The sequence below is a fragment of the Macaca nemestrina genome, chromosome 8 (genome assembly GCF_043159975.1).
Source record: "Macaca nemestrina isolate mMacNem1 chromosome 8, mMacNem.hap1, whole genome shotgun sequence".
Taxonomy (NCBI): domain Eukaryota; kingdom Metazoa; phylum Chordata; class Mammalia; order Primates; family Cercopithecidae; genus Macaca; species Macaca nemestrina.
The window spans coordinates 32265114-32287785 of NC_092132.1; the positions used below are offsets into that span (position 1 = coordinate 32265114).

Genomic DNA, 22672 nt, shown 5'->3' on the forward strand with positions numbered 1-22672 from the left:
CAAAATAAACTACTGTTCAAAGTGTTTCTTTAAAAGTTGCTCAAAATTCACAGACAATAAATTAGTATTGTTTTAGTGAAAATTCACATATAGCATATGTCTTTGAGAAATAACAAAATAAACAATTAGAAATAACCTTCACTACCGACACTTTAAATATTTTACAAACTTAAGTTTAGAATGTATTATTAAGAAAATTATCTATTGAAACCATATACATTTAGTAAATATTAGTCAATTTATTCACTTTTTTAGTTTTAAGAAACCTAAAACTACATTTTTAAAACTCAAAGTAAATATTTTTTTCTCTAAAATATATGGATGTCCTGTGCTCAATACATTTTTCTTGATTAAATTGATCTCATACTGGAAATTAATCTGTGATTTTTCTTTTACTTGCTTTGAAAAGTTTAGACAAAAAATTTAATGTAAGTTTAAAAAACACTCTCAAAATTAAGCTATATATTGTGAACCATTGTGCGTTTTAATATTTTTGCTTAGTATTGACATTGATATTTTAATTATTACAATGGTTTGTAATTATTTGAATTAGCATTGTAATATTATATAGAACTTAGTAACTGCACAAATGAAATAAATATCAAAGCAAAATGGGAAAAATATTTTACTTTTTATTGCAACATCACTCTCAGCTTATTATTTTGCAAGAACAGTAGTTCCCACATAGTCTTAATTAGTTTTCCTTAATATAACCGCTGAAGTAACTGCAGTAAAATGGCCAAAACTAAGAAATTAATGTTTGCACAATACTATTAACTACCGACTTTACTCAAATTGTGATATCTTTTAGTTCATTAATTACTATTTGTGATTTTATTATTTGTAGTATAAAGGTAATATAACAGTAATAAAATGAAAATGTACAAAACAATATGAGAATAATCTCTAATATATTTATTCTTGAAGTACTGCTTTTTTCAATTTTTTTCATTTAATCTAAAGTTGGATTTTTTCTGAATTGCATATTGTTTTAAAAACTCATGTTTGTATACTTGTTTAGTTTTAAGCATCAATAGAAGAAGGTGATAGATAAAACATTCTGATATATCATTTTCCATATATTTTGCCTATTGATCTAATTAAAATATTACAACTGTTTGCACTTATTGTTATCATTCTTAATATACACTCAAAGTTAATAACAAATAATAGAGCTGAAATTCTAGCTCATCCTCCCTCCCTAACTTTAAAAATTGTCCACTTACTACTCCACTGTGTTTTTCTCATTTAAATGAAATAAAGGTTTCCATGCAAAATATGTATTTTATCTAGGTTCATGGTTTAAGACTAAGCACTGAAGGACTGAAGATAATGTTAAGGAAATGAATTTGCTTATTACTATGTTATTAGAATGTAACTTTGAAAAAGCCATGGAGTTTTACTTATCTGAGTAAATATTAATATATGAGTAAAAATATGAGTAATGCTCGGAAGACTAAGTAATATAATATCTAAAACTTTCTAGCATAAAGAATGACCAGTAATACCTCTGTGATAAAGTTTAGTTTTCTTTCCATATTTCACTGTCACATGTGTTGGAATAGAAGACATTTCTTTTCAGTGACTCTTCTCCAAAGAAATAAGAATATCCATATCTGCATATATAATTGTATAAATCTGAAACAAAAAACTGCTTATTGAAATAACTGTAAACTGTTCTTTTCCTCCTTTTTAATAGAATTGCAGAGTAGCTCTTGTGGAAATCCTGGTGTTCCGCCCAAAGGTGTATTATATGGTACAAGATTCGACGTTGGGGACAAGATCCGCTACAGCTGTGTCACTGGATACATCCTTGATGGCCACCCTCAGCTCACCTGCATAGCCAATTCAGTTAATACAGCTTCGTGGGATTTTCCTGTTCCTATCTGTAGAGGTAAAATGAAAACACTTTAAAAATGAGAGTTGTCATCAGCCAGTGTATTTGAAAAATGTGTTTGGTGCCTGTTTCTTCTACAGAATCTAAAGGAGAGTCCAGGCATGGTGACTCACACCTGTAATCCCAGCACTTTGGGAGACTGAGGTGGGTGGACCACTTGAGGTCAGGAGTTTGAGACCAGCCTGGCCAATGTGGTGAAGTACCATCTTTACTAAAAATACAAATATTGGCCATGTGTGGTAGTAGACGCCTGTAGTCCCAGCTACTCGGGAGGCTGAGGCAGGATGATTGCTTGAACCCAGGAGGAGGAGGCTGCAGTGAGCTGAGATAGCACCACGGCACCCCAGCCTTGGACATAGAGCAAGACTCTGTCTCAAAAAAACACCAAAAACAAAAAAACAAAAGCCTGAAGGATAAATAGTCTCATATACTACATGAAAAGGAGAGAAAAATACTAAATTTTAGTATTGACTAGTATCTCTATCACATTGTTTGTGAAATTAGGTAGTAAATTATATATATCTATGTACATAGTTATGCCTGCATTGTGTATTTATATGTTTTCATATTTATATTTAAAACATGGATTTTATGATGTTTAGAAATTTAATTAGGCTGTCAAAATTGTTTAGCTTTAAGAAATATTGACTGAGTCTATGAATCTTTCTGATAGAAGACAGCATGGAAATTTTTGAAATTAATTGTACTGTATTTGTTTACTATCAATACTATTAAGATTATTTGTATCATGGGGAAAACACAACAATATAATAATGTGGACAAAGGTTCAAAATACAGAGCTTGGGAAACAGAACATATTCAACATTAGCTAAGCACATGGATGGATTTTTCTTAGAAAAATTCTGGAGGCCAACATTGTGTTTCCTCTGGGCTTCTTTTATTCCTTAACAAGCATGTGCTTCTGTAATTCCTCCATGACTGGGATGTGGGAATGTCCAACTGCCCATCTAAATTACTTTATAGCTTCCTCCCAAACATGTCACTGCAAATGCATGCATCACAACCTCCTGGTAATTAGACACAACAGACTTCTTATCCCAGCTTTGCCAATTGCCATGTGAGTTACCTCAGGAAAATCAGTTCAACAATTTGAGTCTCATTTACCTCATTTAACTAATGAAAACAAAACAAAACACAAAACACCTGTTCCATTTGTTGTGCGGATTAAATAAGATAAGCTACACTGGCTGCTTAGTAAAAATGTCTGCTATATGGTGGCATTCTTTCAATGTTAGATTCCTTTGCTGTGTATGCTTCAACTACTACGGCTACCACAATTACCGCTATCATTACTGCTACTGCTGCTGTTGCTACTAATATTGCGTAACTACTATTAGCTATCATTTATTTAAGCACTATAAATATACTGTGAAATTTGTAAGCATTATCACTTTTAAATTTCACTATAATAGGAAACCAAAGCTTAGATATTTAAAAATAATTGCTTTAGATTATTAGCTGGTAAACATCAAGAACTATGAAGAGTTCTGACATTTTACTCTACTTTCAAGTTAAAATTATTTGCCACAGTTTCATGGATGATGACGGAAACACAAGACTGTTGAGTCAGAAATAAAGGATAGTTTATTACTCACAGCAGCACTAGGAGCAAGAATAGCAGGATTTGTGCCAGTTTCTCAAGCCCTAATTCTCATAGAATGGCATGAAGACTGTGAGATTCCTGCACAATTTACTAAATGGTATTCTAAGAGATGAACCATGAGCTTAGAAACCTGAATTTTTTATAATGGACAGTAGGCACACCCGTTCTTTCCTCTGGAGGGAGCACCGTCTCCGTCCCTCAAGGCTGTAAGGAGAGTTATCCTTTGCTCTGGTGGAAAACACTGTATTCTCCTTGGCTATTTTCTATAAGGAAGGATAACCAGGTACTAAAAAGGAGGACAATTGGTACCTGTGCTCAAAGATATGCAGAAACATGAGTGTAAAATGGAGAAATGTCTCCCAAAAGCACATGGGCTGTGGCAGAGGCCAGGTCTGAAATATTCTCTCAGGTTCCAAAGCCTGAACTTGTTACCTTTTGGATACGTCACCAGAATAATTTATGTCTCTAAGAACTTTTCTTTATAATGGGAGAAATTGGATATTATATGGAATATTATATGGAAATCAGCAGAAATGCAATCTTTTTTTTTTCAAAAAAAGCATAAAACTCCCTAAATCAAAGACCTATTAAAATTCTTAAAACCTAAGTAGTTTACAAGGACTTAAGACACTTAAAACTAAGAAGTAGTTTGAAGAGATTTCAATGGAGCATTCTCAACACTACTTGAATATGAATCTCTGTTGTTTGGTTCCTTCATCTCAATTCAGACAATAGGCTTTGGAATCAGAAAGGCCTTATTCTGAATACTGATTCTGCCACTTACTGACTACAGACTTTGAGTAATAATTGAATTATTTTGGAAGCTATTTTTTTTTTAGTTATACTGGGATGAAGAGATAGGCAGACATACCCAAATCACAAACTTGTTAGAGTTTAATGTAATAACATTCATAAAACATCAGGTTTATTTATTACTTATGTTAGCTCTATCATCCAACTTTTCCTTAGCACCTGTTACTATCTCCTCCTTAAAGAAAGGATATATAGTCAACAAAGACAAATTTGAAATGGAATAATATCAAATGTCCTTCTACTCAAATCTAACCCTAAAACCAACACCTCTATTGTCTTTTTTTTTTTTTCTATTGCCATTTTGGTTTCAGGGTTAAACTCTGCTACCAGCATATTTACTTCCCTACTCTTCACTCCCAGGTCCCAGCAAGACTTTTCCCCTTGACTTCCACTCTAACTTCTATGATTTTTAAAAATCTATCAAAATTGGCATCCACCATTTTTGAAAATATTAACTTTAGTCTACCCAGATCACTTTTTTTCTCCTCAGCTGTAACACTAATGAATAAATTTACTCATTTGTATGTATTTATTAAGGGCCTTCCTTCTGCAAAGCATTATGTTATGTGCTGAGAATCAAAAGATTGATTAAGAAACAATTTCTGTTTTTAAGAACCTGTGGTCCAGTGGGGCAGACAGTAATCAAGTAATTGCAGTAATGTATGCTGATTGCTTTAATAGCAGAATCTGTAGAGTAAGCTAGGAATCTTGATAAGGAAGGTATTAATATCTCCCATTGAGTGCATGGAAGTTCAGTTAGGGACAATGCTTTAAGAGAAGATTTTACAGAGAATTGCTAAACATACAAACTATATAGAGCAAGAACATTTTGAATGAAGCAATAATTCATGTAGAAAGTACAGATTTTCCTTTCCAGCCTCAAAATTAGTTCTCACATGTTACTAATATGCACTGGCTAAAGGTAGAGTCTAAGTCATACTTCATAGAACACATGACCTAATTTTCTAAGACGTGATTTATCTCCCACTAACCAATTTTTTCATTAAAACTTACAGAATGGAGTAGTGTATATGCAGTGTGTGTAGCTGTCGTTCATTTCCAGAGAAAAGATGGCAGACTGCTCAGTTCATGCCTTCCCTCTGCTTTTCTTTTCCACTTGATAGCATACTGATTCTTCAATTTATAACTTTGCAGGGGGCTGATAACTCTGTAATGATCTACTCGTTGCTTTCCCTGGAGTTTACGTGGAGTCTCTCCTTGATGAAACCTTTGCTTTTACAGAGTTCTTTTGATGCTTCCTAGCAATGGTAGTTTAATTAAGAAAAAATGTATTCCACATCAACCTAGAGGGTATGGTGCAAAGGTTTTGTGTTTGTTCACAGGCAGGATTAATTTTATCAACACCATTTGGTAGTATTTGTAAAAGTCAACTAACTGCCTGCAACATTCTGTACAAAGTGAAACCTAATTCCTATGCTCCAAGTCTTGAATGAGAATACCTGGAGCACATGATGTAGCTTCAGAATCTTTCTTAACCCAGTTCTCACAGATGAAGTGGAAGACGAGGTGAAATGGTTATGCTATTCCTATGTTAAAAATTTCAAAATTCATAATTATATTTTGCATTCAGAATGGTAATATAATACACATACCCCAGGAAAAACTAAGAATTGTATGTAAAAGAGACACATACTTTTGGTGGAAGAGGTAACATATTAAGATTTAAGAAGGCAGTCAATAGGAAACATATGGCTGCATTAGAAATGTGAATTTTAGATTAAAGAAAATTTTAAAAGAGTGGCACGTTGTATTGATCATTTGAGTTTATTTGTAGCCAAAAATAAAGAACTTGGACTTCATACGAGGGCTCACGGAAAGGACTAATCAGTAAGGGGATGTGATGCTATAAAATGTTGACGGAGTTGACAGGTCACAGTAACCAAACCAAATATTTACAGTACATACAAGCAAAAGGGCTAATGAGGAAACTGTTGCCTTTGACAAAGAAAAACAAATCTTCCAAGTTTTATTCTTGGAAGACCATTGTCCACAATGTGTTAGAGAAATGACTGATGAAATAAGAATAGCAGCTTGATTTGTCACCATATTGTATTATTCTCCTGCCAAAAAACTTTGATCAACAATTTTCTGGATCAAAATGTAATACCAAAACATGGAATTGTACTGAGCAATAAAAGACAATAGTTGGAGAAGAAAGAAGTAGGAAGCTTTAGCCTAGTCATTTTTTAAATTTTATATGCGAAAATTCCTCCAAAGAAGTAGTGACTTAGTTAATGAAAGGATATTTATTATGTTTACTTGTTCCCTGCTCTGTATCTGGAAATTACTTCACAAAGGCAGTAGGAAATCAAAAATGCCATTTACTTTATGCATAGTAAGTCCCAATTACATATGAGTAAGTGCTGAAATGTGATATCAGAAATATGATACTACATAGATAATAGATAAGGTTATTGATAAAACTAATTTAAAGAAAACTGAAAAGTACTATATTGAAACAAGACACAAAAATAATTTGGTGCCATATTTCTATTCATACCCATATAGTGCTTAAACATAATGATAAATTGTACTTTGCCAAAATGAAAATATATTTTATTATGAGGTTTTACATACTCAATCAAAACAAAGTCCAGTTTTTTCTATTCACTCTAAAGATTATTTTTTAGCATTTTTTGTAGCTAAAATCTGTAGGTTTTTTTTTTTTTTTTTTTTTTTTTTGAGACAGTCTTGCTCTGTCACCAGGCTGGAGTGTAGTGTCACGATCCTAGCTCACTGTAACCTCTGCCTCCCAGGTTCAAGCGATTCTCCTGCCTCAGTCTCCCGAGTAGCTGGGACTACAGGTGCATGCCACTACACCCAGCTAATTTTTGTATATTTAGTAGAGATGGGGTTTGACCATGCTGGCCAGGTCTCGATCTCTTGACTTTGTGATCTGCCCGCCTCAGCCTCCCTAAGTGCTGGGATTACAGGCGTGAGCCACCACTCCCAGCCTAAAATCTGTAGTTTTTAAAAACATTTTATTAAAAACCATTGTAAACGGTCATCTCCTTTTTTCTTAAACGCATTCCCAGAGAAGACAATGTGTTATTGTAACTCTCTGAATCACAGAGAGAGTAGTGTCAGTGGTAACCTCTTTTACGCCGAAGAAGAAAGGACTCAAACGTACTGTTGAATATAAAAATGTCATGAACCAGGTACTAAAAATTCTTTTTGAGGATTGAAGCATTATGGTTTGATTGAGTTCATTTTCAAATATCTTATTTTAAATATTATTTCAGAAAATCTTTTAGCACAGACTTTGAGTTCCACCACACTTGCCAGTATCTGAGCAATATTATTTGGGCACATTCAGCTCTCGTTAGCTCTGTCATTTCACACAGAGATCTAGTTTCTTAATGCGAACAGTTATATTTGATGCTAATGAGGAAAACGTTGTGCATGTCTTTTAAAGACCAAGCAAGTTAAGCATGAATTGTTTGGTAATGGAATTATCAGCTCAAAGCCTGCTAACAAAATTGCAGTGATGTCAATCCACAAGGAAAACTTTGCAAGTGTCACAGGTCACTTGCTGCTGCTTCAACACCCCCTGGAAAACGCGGGCTATTCAATCAACAGTCAGATCAACACTCAATAGTCCTATTATGCACCTTAATCTTGTTTTGAAAAGTACATTTGTGTTATAAAATAACATACATGTCCTGACTAGAATATTTTAGAAGTATCCAGCGTAATGGAGCAAAGGCAACATGATTTATCTTTAGGGGTAGAAAAGTTGATTTATATTTCTGCCATGTGTTACCTGAGTGTGTTATTTCTTATGTCAAAAACTGAGCATTTTTACTTATTTCAGAATTGTGAAGGTTAAAGAAATTAGATTAAATGATAATTTTGAAAAAGTTATATAATGCTTAACACATAGAAGTGCTCAAAACTACCTAATTAGTTCCAAACACTTAAAAGTAAATTATTTTTAAAATCATATAGAAGTAATAACTATCACTTGTTATGTTTGTGTTTACCATATTTAAAATATCTATTGATGGTTAAACATGTGCCTGGGTTCAGAAATAATGGAGAATATTTTTAAAACTCAGATAGTCAAGAACTCTGGAAAGAGTGGATTCTAGACTAATAAAAGCCTTGGTTTGCTTCATATCTCTGCCACTGAGAAGATATAAAACCTTAACCTATATATTTAATTTTTGAGACCTCAGTTTTTTCACTTGTATAATAGGGGCAAGTCCTACTTACTTTATAGTATTAAGATAAGGATTATGTTAGTTAATGTACGTAAAATACCTAATCAATGGTATTCAACAATTAGTAATAACTACCTTATTTTTTTTATCATGTTCACAACCAAAAGATGACAAAAGTACTAACATTTATTTGTAAAGATGTATTTTTGAATATGATAATAACATTGAGATATGAGGTACTAAAAAACTAAGAGTACCAGAGAATGGATGTATCTAGGTTCTGGGATCATACAGGCAGTAGAATTAATTTTTTCAGCATTAAAAGGAACTTTAAGCCCGACATTACCCAAAAAATTAGGTGTGGGTCAGCAAGTATTAGACATCGTTTTTGAAAATATATTTCCCAAAGTTAACATAGCATTTCTGAATTATCCATGTCTGGAAGTTCTCACATTTGAAGTATATTCAATAATTAAACTCATATATTTTATTTTATGCTTAGTATTATTATTTTTTGAGACAGAATTTCACTCTATTCTCCCAAGCTGGAGTGCAATGGTGCAATATCAGCTCACTGCAACTTCCATCTCCCAGGTTCAAGCAATTCTCCTGGCTCAGCCTTCCAAGTAGCTGGGATTGTAGGTATGCACCACCACATCCAGCTAATCTTTGCATTTTGAGTAGAGACGGGGTTTCACCATATTGGTCAGGCTGGCCTTGAACTCCTGACCTCAAGTGCTCCATCTGCCTCGGCCTCCCAAAGTGCTGGGATTACAGGAATGAACCACCGCACCCAGCCATAAACTCATATATTTTAAAAACTCACTATACATAAGTCACATTTCTGAGTATAATGATTAATGAAACAGCTCCAGGCCTCATGAAACTCAGTCTGTTGAATACGGGAGTTTTGTATTTGAAAGGCGATCTGGGCTATTGTCCAAATGTGTATAGTCTAATTTCTGTGCAAAAGGATAGAGGGGTATTCTTATATAAACAATATATGTTGGCCTTATGTATGTTTCTTATGTTCAAGGAAGAAAATCAAGGCTTCCTCTTCTTATCCTGCAATCACTCTTGGCCCGACCATGGCAACAGTCAGCCATTGGGGAACATTATGTTCCCCATTTTGCATTTGTGAGTTCTGTCTTCCTTCATTCAGGCAATTATTTACCTTTTCCCCTCATCACGTACGCAATAGCTAAAACGTTTTTGTTGGTTTACTCTATTGTTCAGGTTTTTTTATTCCTTCATCTATCATTCTTATTTTATACTAATCAATTTTCTTTGATGATAAAGAGACAATCTGTATATTTTTTAGTATTATATGTTACAATAGTGTAAATTTAGAGATTTTTATTTCTTCAATGGAGTGATTTTAACTTCATTCTCTTTCTGTGCAATTCCTAGAAAAATGTCAACTGTATATTTTTTAAATCAAAGACAAAAGTCAGTCTCTTTTTGAGGCAACTAAGTCTTCATTGCTTACACGAATTCTGTGTAACTTTGAGCCTTTTGTTTCTGGGAAGGCTTTTGTTTACTTGGAGTTTTTTTGTTCACTTGTTTTGACAAATAAGAATTTTAAAGTAAATTTTCTAAATGCAAAATCCACATTGTTTAGGGAAAGTTTACATTTTTGAAGAAGCTATAACAAATAGTTTAATGATGTTGTTCCCAAAATTAAAACAGAATTTTGTAAACATTAAGTAAATACTCATTTCTATCACAAATCTACATTTCACAATATGTAGAAGGAAAGACAAGTATATTATCTTTGTGTCCACAAAACATTCATATGATGATATAGGCCCATGTCTTAAAGAGAAAATGATGGGGCATGCTTAGCCAAAAATATATTGACAGCTTCAGAATCCCCTGTGGTGAAATAGACTGTTCAATGTATGATAAGAACCTTGAAAAGCAATCATCTAACTTCCTGCTAGGATATAAACTCAGTGAACCACAGCAATGACCATCTGGTATTCTGTTGCTCTTTGCAAAGCCACCACTCTAAAGATGAAGCAAAATAAATTAGAATAAACCAATGGAGGAAGGAGAATAGTAGCCACCAAAGACATTTAATGCTATGTGACACATATTTTAGTAGACTCATTCCATGTGAAAAGTCCTTTGTGTTTTGTGCTAAGAAAGCATAATAATAGGTATTTTTACAGCAATCATTGGAGAGAGATACTTTGTACACTTTTGGTCTTGTTTTCTTTTTCTCCTGTGCAATATTATTGATCACCCATTAACTTAGGAAGTTAAGTAAAAGATATACGTGGTTGAACCATTCAGTGATGAAAGTTCGTCCATATCATTAATAATAGAGAACAGAATTTAAATTCTGGAACTTGGATGCCTTCAAAAACTCTATTTTTTGGCCTATTGCTCAATGTGCATGAAATCTAAAGGCTTTCTATAACTACTTTTCTTAGGGTTTTTCCAATTGCATATCTGACTCAAAAGAACATAAATAATTTTCTTTTTACTCCATAATTTTTATGTATGTAAAACTGGATCCAAATGCATTACATCTTTAGGGAGTCAAGGAGGAATTATATTTTTCTATATATATATTTTGCACTAATTCCTTATATTTAAACAAGGCAATTTCCATTTACTGCTCCCTACATTTGTTGAAGTTACTATAGTATTCAAAGGTAAATTATCAAGGCCACTTATTATCTATTAATATTTAATGTATAGCTAACTTTAAAAAAGCAGTTGATGCAGCAAAAAATATGATATATGTAGCTAAATAACATAAAGTGGAATTAAGGCAAACTATAATAAAAGAAAATAACTAGTGAGTAAGATGAAACCAAGAGAATGGTTAATTTACAAAAGTCAAGTTCTGAATTCTTGTATCTTTGTTAGAATCAGCGTTATATTTAACTTTTATTTTTCTTACACCCTAAACAAATCTGGAAAACATGATTAGTTTATAGTCTCACAAAGTAAAAGAAAATAATTTGTGATGAAAATTACTGAACAGAATGAAAAATTTCTTTTGATAAACAACACAAAGAAGGCACAGTATAATTTAAGGCCCTACATTATCTATAATAGTAGTAATATGAAAGGAAAATTAGCTTCTCAGGTCAGGTTTGTATTACCTCTTTTTACTGACATATAAACAATGCCTTTATATTGAAAAGAAGATTGAGAATTGCATTGGAGAATTGTATTCACTGAGTCAGTAAAATCAAATCATACCTGCCTAATGTCACTGGTCAAGTATGAGTGATGTATAACACAACTGTCTAAATTTAGTTCTGACCCAATTTTTATATATTTTCAAAGTTTGAATCTCTTTGTTAATTCATATATTTGGAATTTGCCCTGCAAGTTAGTCATCTGAAAACAGAATCAAAAGCATAATGTTTTTGCATTAATATTATCTTAATTTTTTATACAGTTTAACATTTAATGGATGCCTAATTTCTAGAATAAGTTTCTTTATATATTTTCACATTTTATATAGAAAACTTAGTATTAATATAATTAACACAAAATTTATGCTTAGCACTAATTTCTAATAACTTTTTAGTTATAAATATGGTATCAGACATTAATTTCAAGCTTTTCTGAAGTTATTATATGATTGCATTTCTCACACGAAACTCTTTCTAAAATGGCTTTTGTTGCTGAATCCTTTTATCTTTCATTAAAATTTTTTTTTCTAAATAATGGAGTTGAGGTCATTGACAATGCAGTTGCGTATTTTAAAAAGCACATTACAAAGTACTGACTTCAAAAAATTTATTGGGTATTCTATTGTTTTATCCCTGTGTTTTTTTTTCAAAATACAGCATATGATGGGCTGAAATGTTAATAAGACATCAATATTATAGCAATGGATTTTCATATTATAGGAGAGAGAACATAGTTTTATTTATATTTGTATTATTTTAACAAATATCTATTGAATGATAATGATGGACAAGAGGTCAATAGCTATTGCTGATTTTCAGGAGCTTTTATAGCTCATGGGAAGCATACATAAATAATTACATACTAGTAAGGAGTGAAACTCCATCTTCTAAGAAAGATACAAATACACTGCCATGGAGGATGAAAGGCATTTGAAAATTTTAACGTGATGTGAAGAGTATTAATCTTCTTAGAGACTTAAAGAATAACTTATAAGTTTATATTGTATTGCCTCTCTCCTTTTATCGCTAACATTTCATGAGCACTCTCTCTGGGCCAGAGACGTTTTTGAAGTATTCTACATATAATAACCCTTTTAATCTTTGCACCCAGGCTATAAAGTGGATGGTATTTGGATCCCTATTACATAAATGAGAAAACTGAGCCACAGTAAAGGTTAAGAAAATTTTGCAACATCACACAAGTAAAAAAAGGCAAATCTAGGATTGGAATTCAAGCAATTTGGTTAAACAAGTTCTTTTTTTTTTTTTTTTTTTTTTTTTTTTGGATGGAGGGACAGAGTTTCACTCTTGTTGCCCAGGCTGGAGTGCAATGGTGAGATCTCAGCTCACTACAACCTCTGCCTCCTGGGTTCAAGGGATTCTCCTGCCTCAGCCTCCTGAGTAGCTGGGATGACAGGTGCCTGTCACCATGCACAGCTAATTTTGTAAATTTAGTAGAGACAGATTTCTCCATGTTGGTCGGGCTGGCCTGGAACTCCCAACCTCAGGTGATCTACCTGCCTCATGCCTGGGATTACAGGCATGAACCACCACACCCGGCCTAGAGTAACATGTTCTTAACCGCTATATTATTCTTCTTTTCACATTGTCTTGATTATACAACTTCCTCTTTCCATTTTTCTCAAATCTTTGCCTATATAAAGACTTAATATTTTTCCTTAAATAAAATCCCACCAACCACCCAATCAAACATTTTTAATTTTATAGCAACCTACTCTCTTGAGCCACTGTCCTGCTGCTCCACTTTAATTCCAACATTTAATATTAGTAATCTTTCCTTGTTTTTCTCTCTTCATAAAACACTTTCTTGACGTTTCAAGATGTTTCAGTGGGTGAAAATTGAAAAGAAAAAAAAAAAAGCAGTTTCTGAGTTTCTGGGATTCGGGAACAAATGTATTTAGTCATGTATAATGTGTAGAGTTATATAAGTGTTCATCGTTTTGGTAAAGTAACACCTTATTTGGGGTAACTAAAAGTGAATTGACTTTGGCTGATGGAGATAAATGTAGAGAAAAGAGGTGACAATTTCAACTGAGAAGATTGGTTGCAAGCATCTTTTGAAGATCTTTTGAAGAATTTAGAAGCTCAGACAAAAGAGTCTAAAACTCATCCTCTAACCTAGTGTAAACTATTAAGTATATTTGATTATTTTAGAGACAGTAAATATGTTCTTATGACAATATGGCTAATACTCTTCAGGTAAAAGTATCTATCATAAAAAGAGAGACCATCAGCAATAGATAGATTTGTTCTTCATTTTGGCAGACCACAAAAAGTTATGTTAGAAGTGGAGGGCGGTTGAGCGAAGATTCTATTTGCCACCTCAGCAATAATAATAGCATGGCTTATATATAATTTTATATACTATAATTTTAAGCATAACACAAAAATGACCTTATTTTACATTTCTAAAAACTTATCAATTAGGTACTATGATTTTCATCCTTACTTGTATCCAAACTAAAGCTAGTAGAGATTTAAAAACCTGCCAAAGTTTACAGTGGAATAGATATTACAACCTAGTAAACCAGAACCATTTTCTGTAACATCTTTGTGATGTTCTAAAACCTTTGCAACTTTCCAATGATGGTAATTTTTCTTACACACAATACTCTGAATTTATTGAAGCAATGCTATACCAGTTACTTGGCTTTGGTGTGAATCTACCATCACTGACTTAGATAAATCCGGATTCATCTCCTGGCATGTGAAGATGCTCAGAGAATAGACTAAAATTCCCATTATCAAGGAAAAACTGTAGTGGCTATTATATTGACCTTAGTAACTAGTATGAATTTAGAAACATGCTGCGGTTAGTCCTCAAACATTGTAACCACAGGACAGATTTAATTCCTTCTGGGACTATCTTTTCTTCCCCATAAATTTTAGCACCTTCAGGGCATGTTGTGTTTTGATTCAACATCCATCCCCTTGAATATAGCACATATGATTCCTGGATCATATTTCAGATGACTTCTTTCAAAATAAAGGAGAGGAATTCTAGATAATATTCAGAGACCAAAGAATGTTATTAGGCACGTTGGAGTAGAATATTCATGGAAGACAGATTTATTATTTGTTTCCTAAGCAATATCAAATAATCCCCAAAGAAACCATTCAGTTATTTTTGAATAATTTCTCTTTATGCATTCTTTTAAAATTTAACTAAATTTGACTTTAGATTAATGAATACCATGAATTATGTTTTATTTATATTTATAGGATGTGGACTCAAAGGTCCTGGGGAAATCAGTTTGTTTTATACAATGACATTCTAACAACTATCAAAAAGTTAGAATTCTTTCTAGTTTAAGCTATTCTTCAATATATAATCCATAGATGGGGAAATAGTTAAATAAATATAAAATTAAACATTTAAAAAGTAGAATAAAGTGTAAAAATATCTAAAATATTGCCTTATGACTGAGCACCTTGAATACCTTAGACGGTTTGAATTCATCACTTAAAAATATATTGCCATCATTTCCACTCTTCTAACTAAATCTAAGCCATGCATTTAAAAATCATTATTGATTATAATTATAAAGAACTGCTGAGTTTTTTCTGGGTTATTAATATAGAAGAAAAATAATAAAATTGTTTCTTTTGTTATTATGATGTGAATTATGACTTCACAAGTTATGCTCCTTTAAAAATTTGTTACAAAGTCATACATACATATAAACAATCGAAAGCATTTGATTCCATAACATTAAAAATGCTTGTTTCTCTAAATTTGTGTTTTCAGGAAAAGTAAGATATATTTCTCACTTATTGTCATTTACAAAAGTGTCAATTACCATCATCTATTTACTCTTTCACATATGAGTTTTTAGTGTTACTTTTCCTGAGCACCACTGTTTTGATTAGCTTATGGGAGTTGGTGGAGATGTATATACATATATATATACACAGACACACACACACACATATATATTCTGACTTGGCTGCTGGCCAGAGTGGATAGTGAGCAGAGGCCACTTCTATTGTTTTTTTCATCATTGAAACAATAATGCAATCAATTTATATCCCACAGATTTAATCAACTGATCAACTGTTAGGACAAGTTATTATTGAGGAGTAGTTTAATAATTTAATGAGAAATTCATCTATTTCACTGATTTTTCTTAATTAAATTCAGGTTAAATCTATAGATATAATGGATTTCTATGGAGATGTTTCAGATAAAGCGACTTTAGGAAAAAGAGTAAAGCTTGAGAAGTACATAAGAAGAAACCTTGAATATCTTTTTCATTTTAGGAAAAAGAGTAAAGCTTGAGAAGTACATATTAAGAACCTTGAATATCTTTTTCATTTTAATTAATAAGTAAATATTGACATTATGACTTATCAGAATATATGAGGTCACACAGTAATAACCTGACAAACTTAATTGCTTAATTGCTTCAGAAAAAATGCAGTTGGGCAGGAGAGATCTACTTACCGTAGTCACAGGAGAACTCAGGGTTATAAGGGCCGACTCTGACTCTGAGTATTTTCCCATAATTGCTATAGTAGAAAAAAGAAAACAAAATACAAATGGCAATCAGGCACTACTTTTAAAATTTTGGTCAGGCAGTGCCAGAAGGTATACATACTTACATTTTATTGGCCAATATTGGCACAAACACATATTTATAGGTCTATAAATATATTAAAGTATATATTACAAAAGTATATGTAATTATATATTCTACATATCTTACATATGTTTACATATTATACATATTTTTATTGCACAAATCAGAAATCACATGACTGTAATTACTTCAAAAGTCACAAGACTTTTTTGAAGTCATGAGCCTAGAAGATGAACAAAAATATTTGTAAACATTCATTATACTCACCACATGGCTTTAAGGAACAGATATTTTGTCTGGAATTGCTAACAAGGCTATTCCCTTTTCTTATCTTAAAAAGAACCATCAATATTGACTAGTAGACTAAGATCTCAAAGAGGCTTGAGTAATGTCAAGATAAACTGTGTAGAAAATCCTTTTGGTTTCAAAAAACCTTGGCACCATCTTGTTTATTTTTTCCATCACATTTCCCCCTAAATGTTGCAAAAGAAAGATTGTTACTCCATGTATAAAAAATATGTCTGTATCATTTATATCAATTGTACATTTAAAATTTTATATTTATAAATACATGTACATCTACATATATGCAAATACAAAAATATATATAAACCAAAATCAGAATCAGAATACAAAATGTATTCTGATCATGTACCTTTTCATGGTACAATATTTTCATACTGTTCCCAAAGTGGATAGTTAAAAAGATGTGTAAGTTTAGGTTTGCATTTATATGCAGGGATAGGCATTTTAACTTTTGAAGGCATGAAAGAAAATAATCATTCCCTGTTTCAATTTGTTCCAAGAAAGAAATTCTTGCAAGCTGAATTTGAAAACTATGAACTTTGACAGAGTCAATTCAAGTGATGGTATTCAACTTTATTTTATTAACTTGTATTTTATCACTTGAAAAAGGTAAAATTCAAAAGCCAAACATATTGCATGCAGGATCTTCCCTTATCATACATATACTTCATTAACCTTATCATACATGCATGGAGGACCTTCCCTTTTCATACATGTGGTTCATGTTTCTGTCTCCTTTTGCTTCCCCTACACTCATGGTAGCGTTAGTGATGTCAGCCTTTCTTCCTGCTGAACTCTGCTGACTGCTTCTTGTATTGTTTTCTTTTTCCCATCCTTATTTTTTTTTTTTTTTTGGTCTGGAACTGTTGGCATCATGTAGTTTTAGTACAAATCTGACTTATTCAATCAGAATTTTCAGCACACTTAGTGCTGGTAGCAATGTATATTTTTTTCTGTTCTAGGTATTTTTGAACAAATACTTTCTGTGTGAAGTTCCACCCCTCATTTTCTACTTACTTACATTTTGAAATGATTTCAAAATTCTTCATGATGAAAGGTGATTTATAAATATATCCTAAAGAATTGCATTTTCTCAAGAACCTCACTAGAGGCGGAAATGTTATGATTTAAAATTCAGAACAATGCTTTATTTAGCATTGTAACTTTTCAGAAAATAGCATAAATTTGATTTCTTTGCTCTTCTCAACGAGGTAGCCATTTTTACAGCTGTCACAAAATTAGATTTAAATTCAGCATAAGGATGTTATGTATTCAAAGAGAGCTGTGCTTATAATACATATTTCATCCTCTGAAAATTTAACTACCTCTGCATTTTGAGCAGCTATTTCTGAAATGTGAAGTGCAAACATAGAAAGCATATAAAATGTACCATTGTTTTCTTCAACTCTACCAATGTCCAGTGGATTTAGTGATTTTTTTAAAGAAAGAAAAATCTAAGTACCTTTAAGTGTTAATAACACATAATGTTGTTTCAAAGTCAATTATTTTGGCAAGCTGTATCAGATGAAAAACTAACATATTGTAGCTCACAGAAATACTCCATTTACCTTTGAAGAAATCAAAAAGAAAAAAAAATAGGATACTGTTATGAGATTTTGCTCTACTTGACAGCTTATAAGTCAACCTGCCACAGTGTCATAGAAGCTGGCAAAAGACATGAGACTCTTGGGTCAGAGACAAGGGACTTTGTTAATCAAAGCACAGCAAACAGCATGAGCTTTATAGGCAAAGCAGTTCTTCTTCCTCAAGTTGCCCTTTTAGTACCAGAAGACAATGTGAAGTACCATATGTGGTTTATGTCACAGCTAAGGAATCCTGAGCATAGCAAAACCCCTATGTTTAATTTTTTGAAGGACTAGCACACCATTTTCCATAGTGACTGCACCATTTTATATTCCTACCAACAGTTCAGCAGGGTTGCAATTTCTCTATATCCTCACCAACACTTGCAATTTCATTTTTATTTTTGTTATTAATAGTAAACTAATGAGGTACTATCTTAACCCTACCTAAATACAATACAAACAAATCATCTCTCTCTCTCTCCTCCCCCCCCTTTCTCTCTCTCTTTTGAGACAAAATCTCTTTCTGTCACCCAGACTGGACTGAAGTGGCCCGATAAAGGCTTACTTACAGCCTAGACCTCCCTGCTTCCAGTGATCCTCCCATCTCAGCCTCCCAAATAGCTAGGACTATAGGCATGTGCCACCAGGCCTGGCTAACTTTATTTATTTATTTATTTAGATGAGATTTTGCCATGTTTCCCAAGCTGGTCTCCAACTCCTTGGCTCATGTGATCCACCTTCCTCAACCTCCCAAAATGCTGGGATTGCAGATGTGAACCACTATGCTTAGCCTATTCTCTCTCTAACATACATCAGAATAGGGTAGTCCACTTTTAGGGGCAGACATTGTGAAATTACAGTAATAAAAAGAGAAAGATTAGACAAGAACTTCTAACAAAATATTTTTTCTTTTTTTTAATTTTCTTTTTTTTTTTTAGTATGCTAGGCATTGGGGATACAGATATAAAGCAACAACAACATAGTTCATATTATCACGAAGATAATAGTCTGGTAAAGAAGACAGATATTTTCAAATAATCAAGCATATAATTACCAATTATTATGAGTGATATAAAGGAAAATGCAATAAAATATGTTTCCATTAAAAATATCTGCTGCCAGAGAAGTATTAAGTTGTTCCATATGATCATAGATTATGTAGCGATATTGCGGTTGTATCCAATTTGACTTACCACCTATTTCTATTTGAGACACTGGGCACCTGAATAGTGAGATAATAATACACTGATTCTTATAAGGTTGATAAAGTAATTTGCCTTTCCTAGCAAGTTTTGCTTACCTTTCTAGTCTAAGCTCTATTTAGGTGGCACAGCTCAAAATGTTGCTTGTTGGCTTGCTCCCAGCTGTAAAGTACTTAATGTTGGAAAACAAAAGAAAAAAAAAATTGAGCAAATGAGTGACCACCCACAATCCTGATTCTCTAACTCTTGATTCCAGGAATTAAAAAAAAAGAAACTTTCAGAATCATTATAAAAAACCACAGCAGCTGATAGGCTCCCTGTATCCACCTTGCAACAGTTTTTATATTGCCTGCATATCTTCTGTCAGTTGGAGGACTGAGAAGCCTAAATCTTGCTATTAGTCACTCAGTATTCATTAGTTACATACCGAATATATCTGTGTTAAACTTTCTACCATACATATTAGGACCAAATTTATTTTCAGAACCAACATGATCTTAGTTATGCATTTTTCCAACATAACTAAGCTGTTTGATTTCTAAAATTATAATATTCTCAGGATTACCCCTTTGAAATTAATTTCAAATATATATTCACAGTATATGGATTTGTTTTTCCAACTGTACTTCCACTTCAATTCCCCTTTCGTTCTGTGATCTTTACCTTGAATACTTGACCCTGTGGTCTTACCCTCAGGATGGTATCTTAAAGTCTTCAAATATTTTGCACTTCCCACATTTAATAGTTTTACTATTGGAATTTATGCTATTCTTTGTTTCATAAAACTGCCATGAGTATGTGCAATAATTATTTCAGCAAATACAAAAATAAAGGTCAAGAAATGAGCTAACTTTTATTGAATTTCTACGTATATGTCAGGCATTATACTTGGGGAAGCTAGTCCATGGGACTCTTTTTGCAGTTGCCCTATGAAGTAGACATTGTCATCCTTATTTACAATTAAGGAACAGGAGAATGGTTCCTGGATAATCAAGTACTAACAGAATTGTTGATTAGGGCAATTTTTATGGGATATTTAAGTTCTGATAATTTTCTGGCTGCCTTTAAAAGGTAGACTTTTTTCACACTTCAGTAATAACTTTCACTCTTTACTTGTTGCTTTAACAGTAACTGTTAAATTTTTATTCTTACTTTAATTGCAATCTTGCTTGGTCTCAGGCAAAGATTTGGAAGATAGTTTATTATATTTCATTTTCTGTTATTTTTTTCACTGCCAATCCCCAAAGTAGCTTGTTTATTCAAAGGAAATAAAATACACATTTATTTTAACTTTCTGAGGAAAATGTCCTGATCATTAGGACACAAAATAGACAAATTTATATTTCTTATGTTCTCATGTGAATTGTTCAGGAGCTTGACAGTTACGGCAGCAGAAGGAATAGAAAAGAAGGGTATGACAAATATTGCACATTCCAAAATTTCACCATCAAATGAGAAAAACATATAGTATACAAAATATTTAAACATGCCTAGCCTCTTTTCACCCTTTTACCAAAGCTCTGAAGTAGCTATAGTTGTTTCAGCGTTACATTCTTGTATCCACTTTCTGTACTATGCATCTCTTCACTCTACAGCAACTGCACAATATGTTACTTCTGTTATTCACTGTATTCATTCTACTGCCCTGAATACAAGTGTTTATTTACATAGGCAGCTCTACGGTAAGATTTTGAGCTCCCTAAGATTGCATTCTGTGTACTCAGGACTTATCCCATAGTAGTTACTCAATAAATATTTGTTGAGTTAAAATTAATTTCAGAGATAAAAAAACACATTGTTTTCAAAGGAGACACATATTAGGTGATAGTGAGGCATTTGGACTCAGGTCTTCTGAATATAAATCTCAATCTTATAATTCAAATTTTTATGCCATTGGTTTGCTTTAATAAATTCAGTAACCAAAACATTGATGACATTCTCAAGCAATGTTTTTATATTGGTCACACTCAGACGTTCTATAAATAATCACCCACTAAAAAATAATTACACTGCTATTAAACTGTTTTGGTTTGTAAGTATTTGGTTTTGTAGGTAATTTTCCTCTTAAAAGCATTAAATAACTTAGTCATCTCTGTACATAAAATGTGTTCTGTATAAAATTTTTTAAATTACATGAAAACACAGGTCCCAATAAAAAAAGAACTATACAGAGTAATTGGCAGCAAAGCGTATAATTTAAATATGTGCACCAAACTTATCATTTATTGGGATGTAGTTTATCTTATTTTGAAATTGATATTTATTTCAGAATATAATCAGTGTGATAACTGACTCATGCACTGGATGGATTTCTTTTTCTTCTCATACCATCACAAGCTTAACAGAAACCTTGTAAATCATCTAATTCAGTATTTGTGAACATAAACTATCTTGAAGAAAAAAATGGCATACATTTTTTGCCATGGACTTCAAATATGTGTGTAGAGGAGAAAGTCAAAAGAGAATAGTTTTGATCCAACTCAGTTTGAGCAAAAACCATTATATGAGCAGCATCAACATTTGACTAACTTCCGTTGCACCCCCACTACTTTTTAACACTTATGTAGCTGTGAGTTCACAACCTTTAATGGCAAGTCTTTCACTTTTTGGACAACTCTAAATAGAAGCCCTCTCTTATGTTGAATTGAAATTCCTTTAAATTCCATCTAGTGATTCAGATTGCCTCTGAATTGCTTGTTGCTAAACAATGTAAGTGTCATATTTTTATCATGTAACCGATGAAGACTTTTCAAATATTAGAAAACATTTATCATAGTCCCACTTTCCTACCCCAAAACAGTCGTTGTTTGTTCTCTTAATTATCCCTCTTATAATAATATGCATCTTGGCATATTACTCTTTATCTATTGAATTTTGATGTAATAGATGAGATTCAGTCAAAGAAAGTGCCTCAAGCTGAAAAGGAAGTGAGTGATGCAAAGACAAATTTTCTTTTTCTTCCTTCCTTCCTTCCTTCCTTCCTTCCTTCCTTCCTTCCTTCCTTCCTTCCTTCCTTCCTTCCTTTCTTTCTTTCTTTCTTTCTTTCTTTCTTTCTTTCTTTCTTTCTTTCTTTCTTTCTTTCTTTCTTTCTTTCTTTCTTTCTTTCTCTCTCTTTCTTTTCTTTCTTTCTTTCTTTCTTTCTTTCTTTCTTTCTTTCTTTCTTTCTTTCTTTCCTTCCTTCCTTCTTTTTCTTTCTCTTTCTTTTTTCCTCTCTTTCCCTCCCTCCCTCTTTCTCTCCCTTCCTTCCTTCCTTCCCTCTCTCTTTCTCTCTTTCCCTATTTTCTTTTCTTTTCTCTTTTCT

The 22672-nt window shown here is 32.6% G+C and overlaps 1 protein-coding gene across 6 annotated transcripts in view; it reads left to right on the plus strand.

The window, feature by feature from the left end:
- The window catches only part of LOC105475960 (CUB and Sushi multiple domains 3), a 1218758-nt gene that overhangs the window by 279015 nt on the left and 917071 nt on the right, over positions 1-22672 (plus strand). For all 6 annotated transcript variants that reach the window (XM_011731490.2, XM_071067898.1, XM_071067897.1 and 3 more), the window contains exon 4: positions 1700-1894. In XM_011731490.2, coding sequence (XP_011729792.2) covers positions 1700-1894 — 195 coding nt within the window. The remainder of the gene's footprint in view (positions 1-1699; positions 1895-22672) is intronic.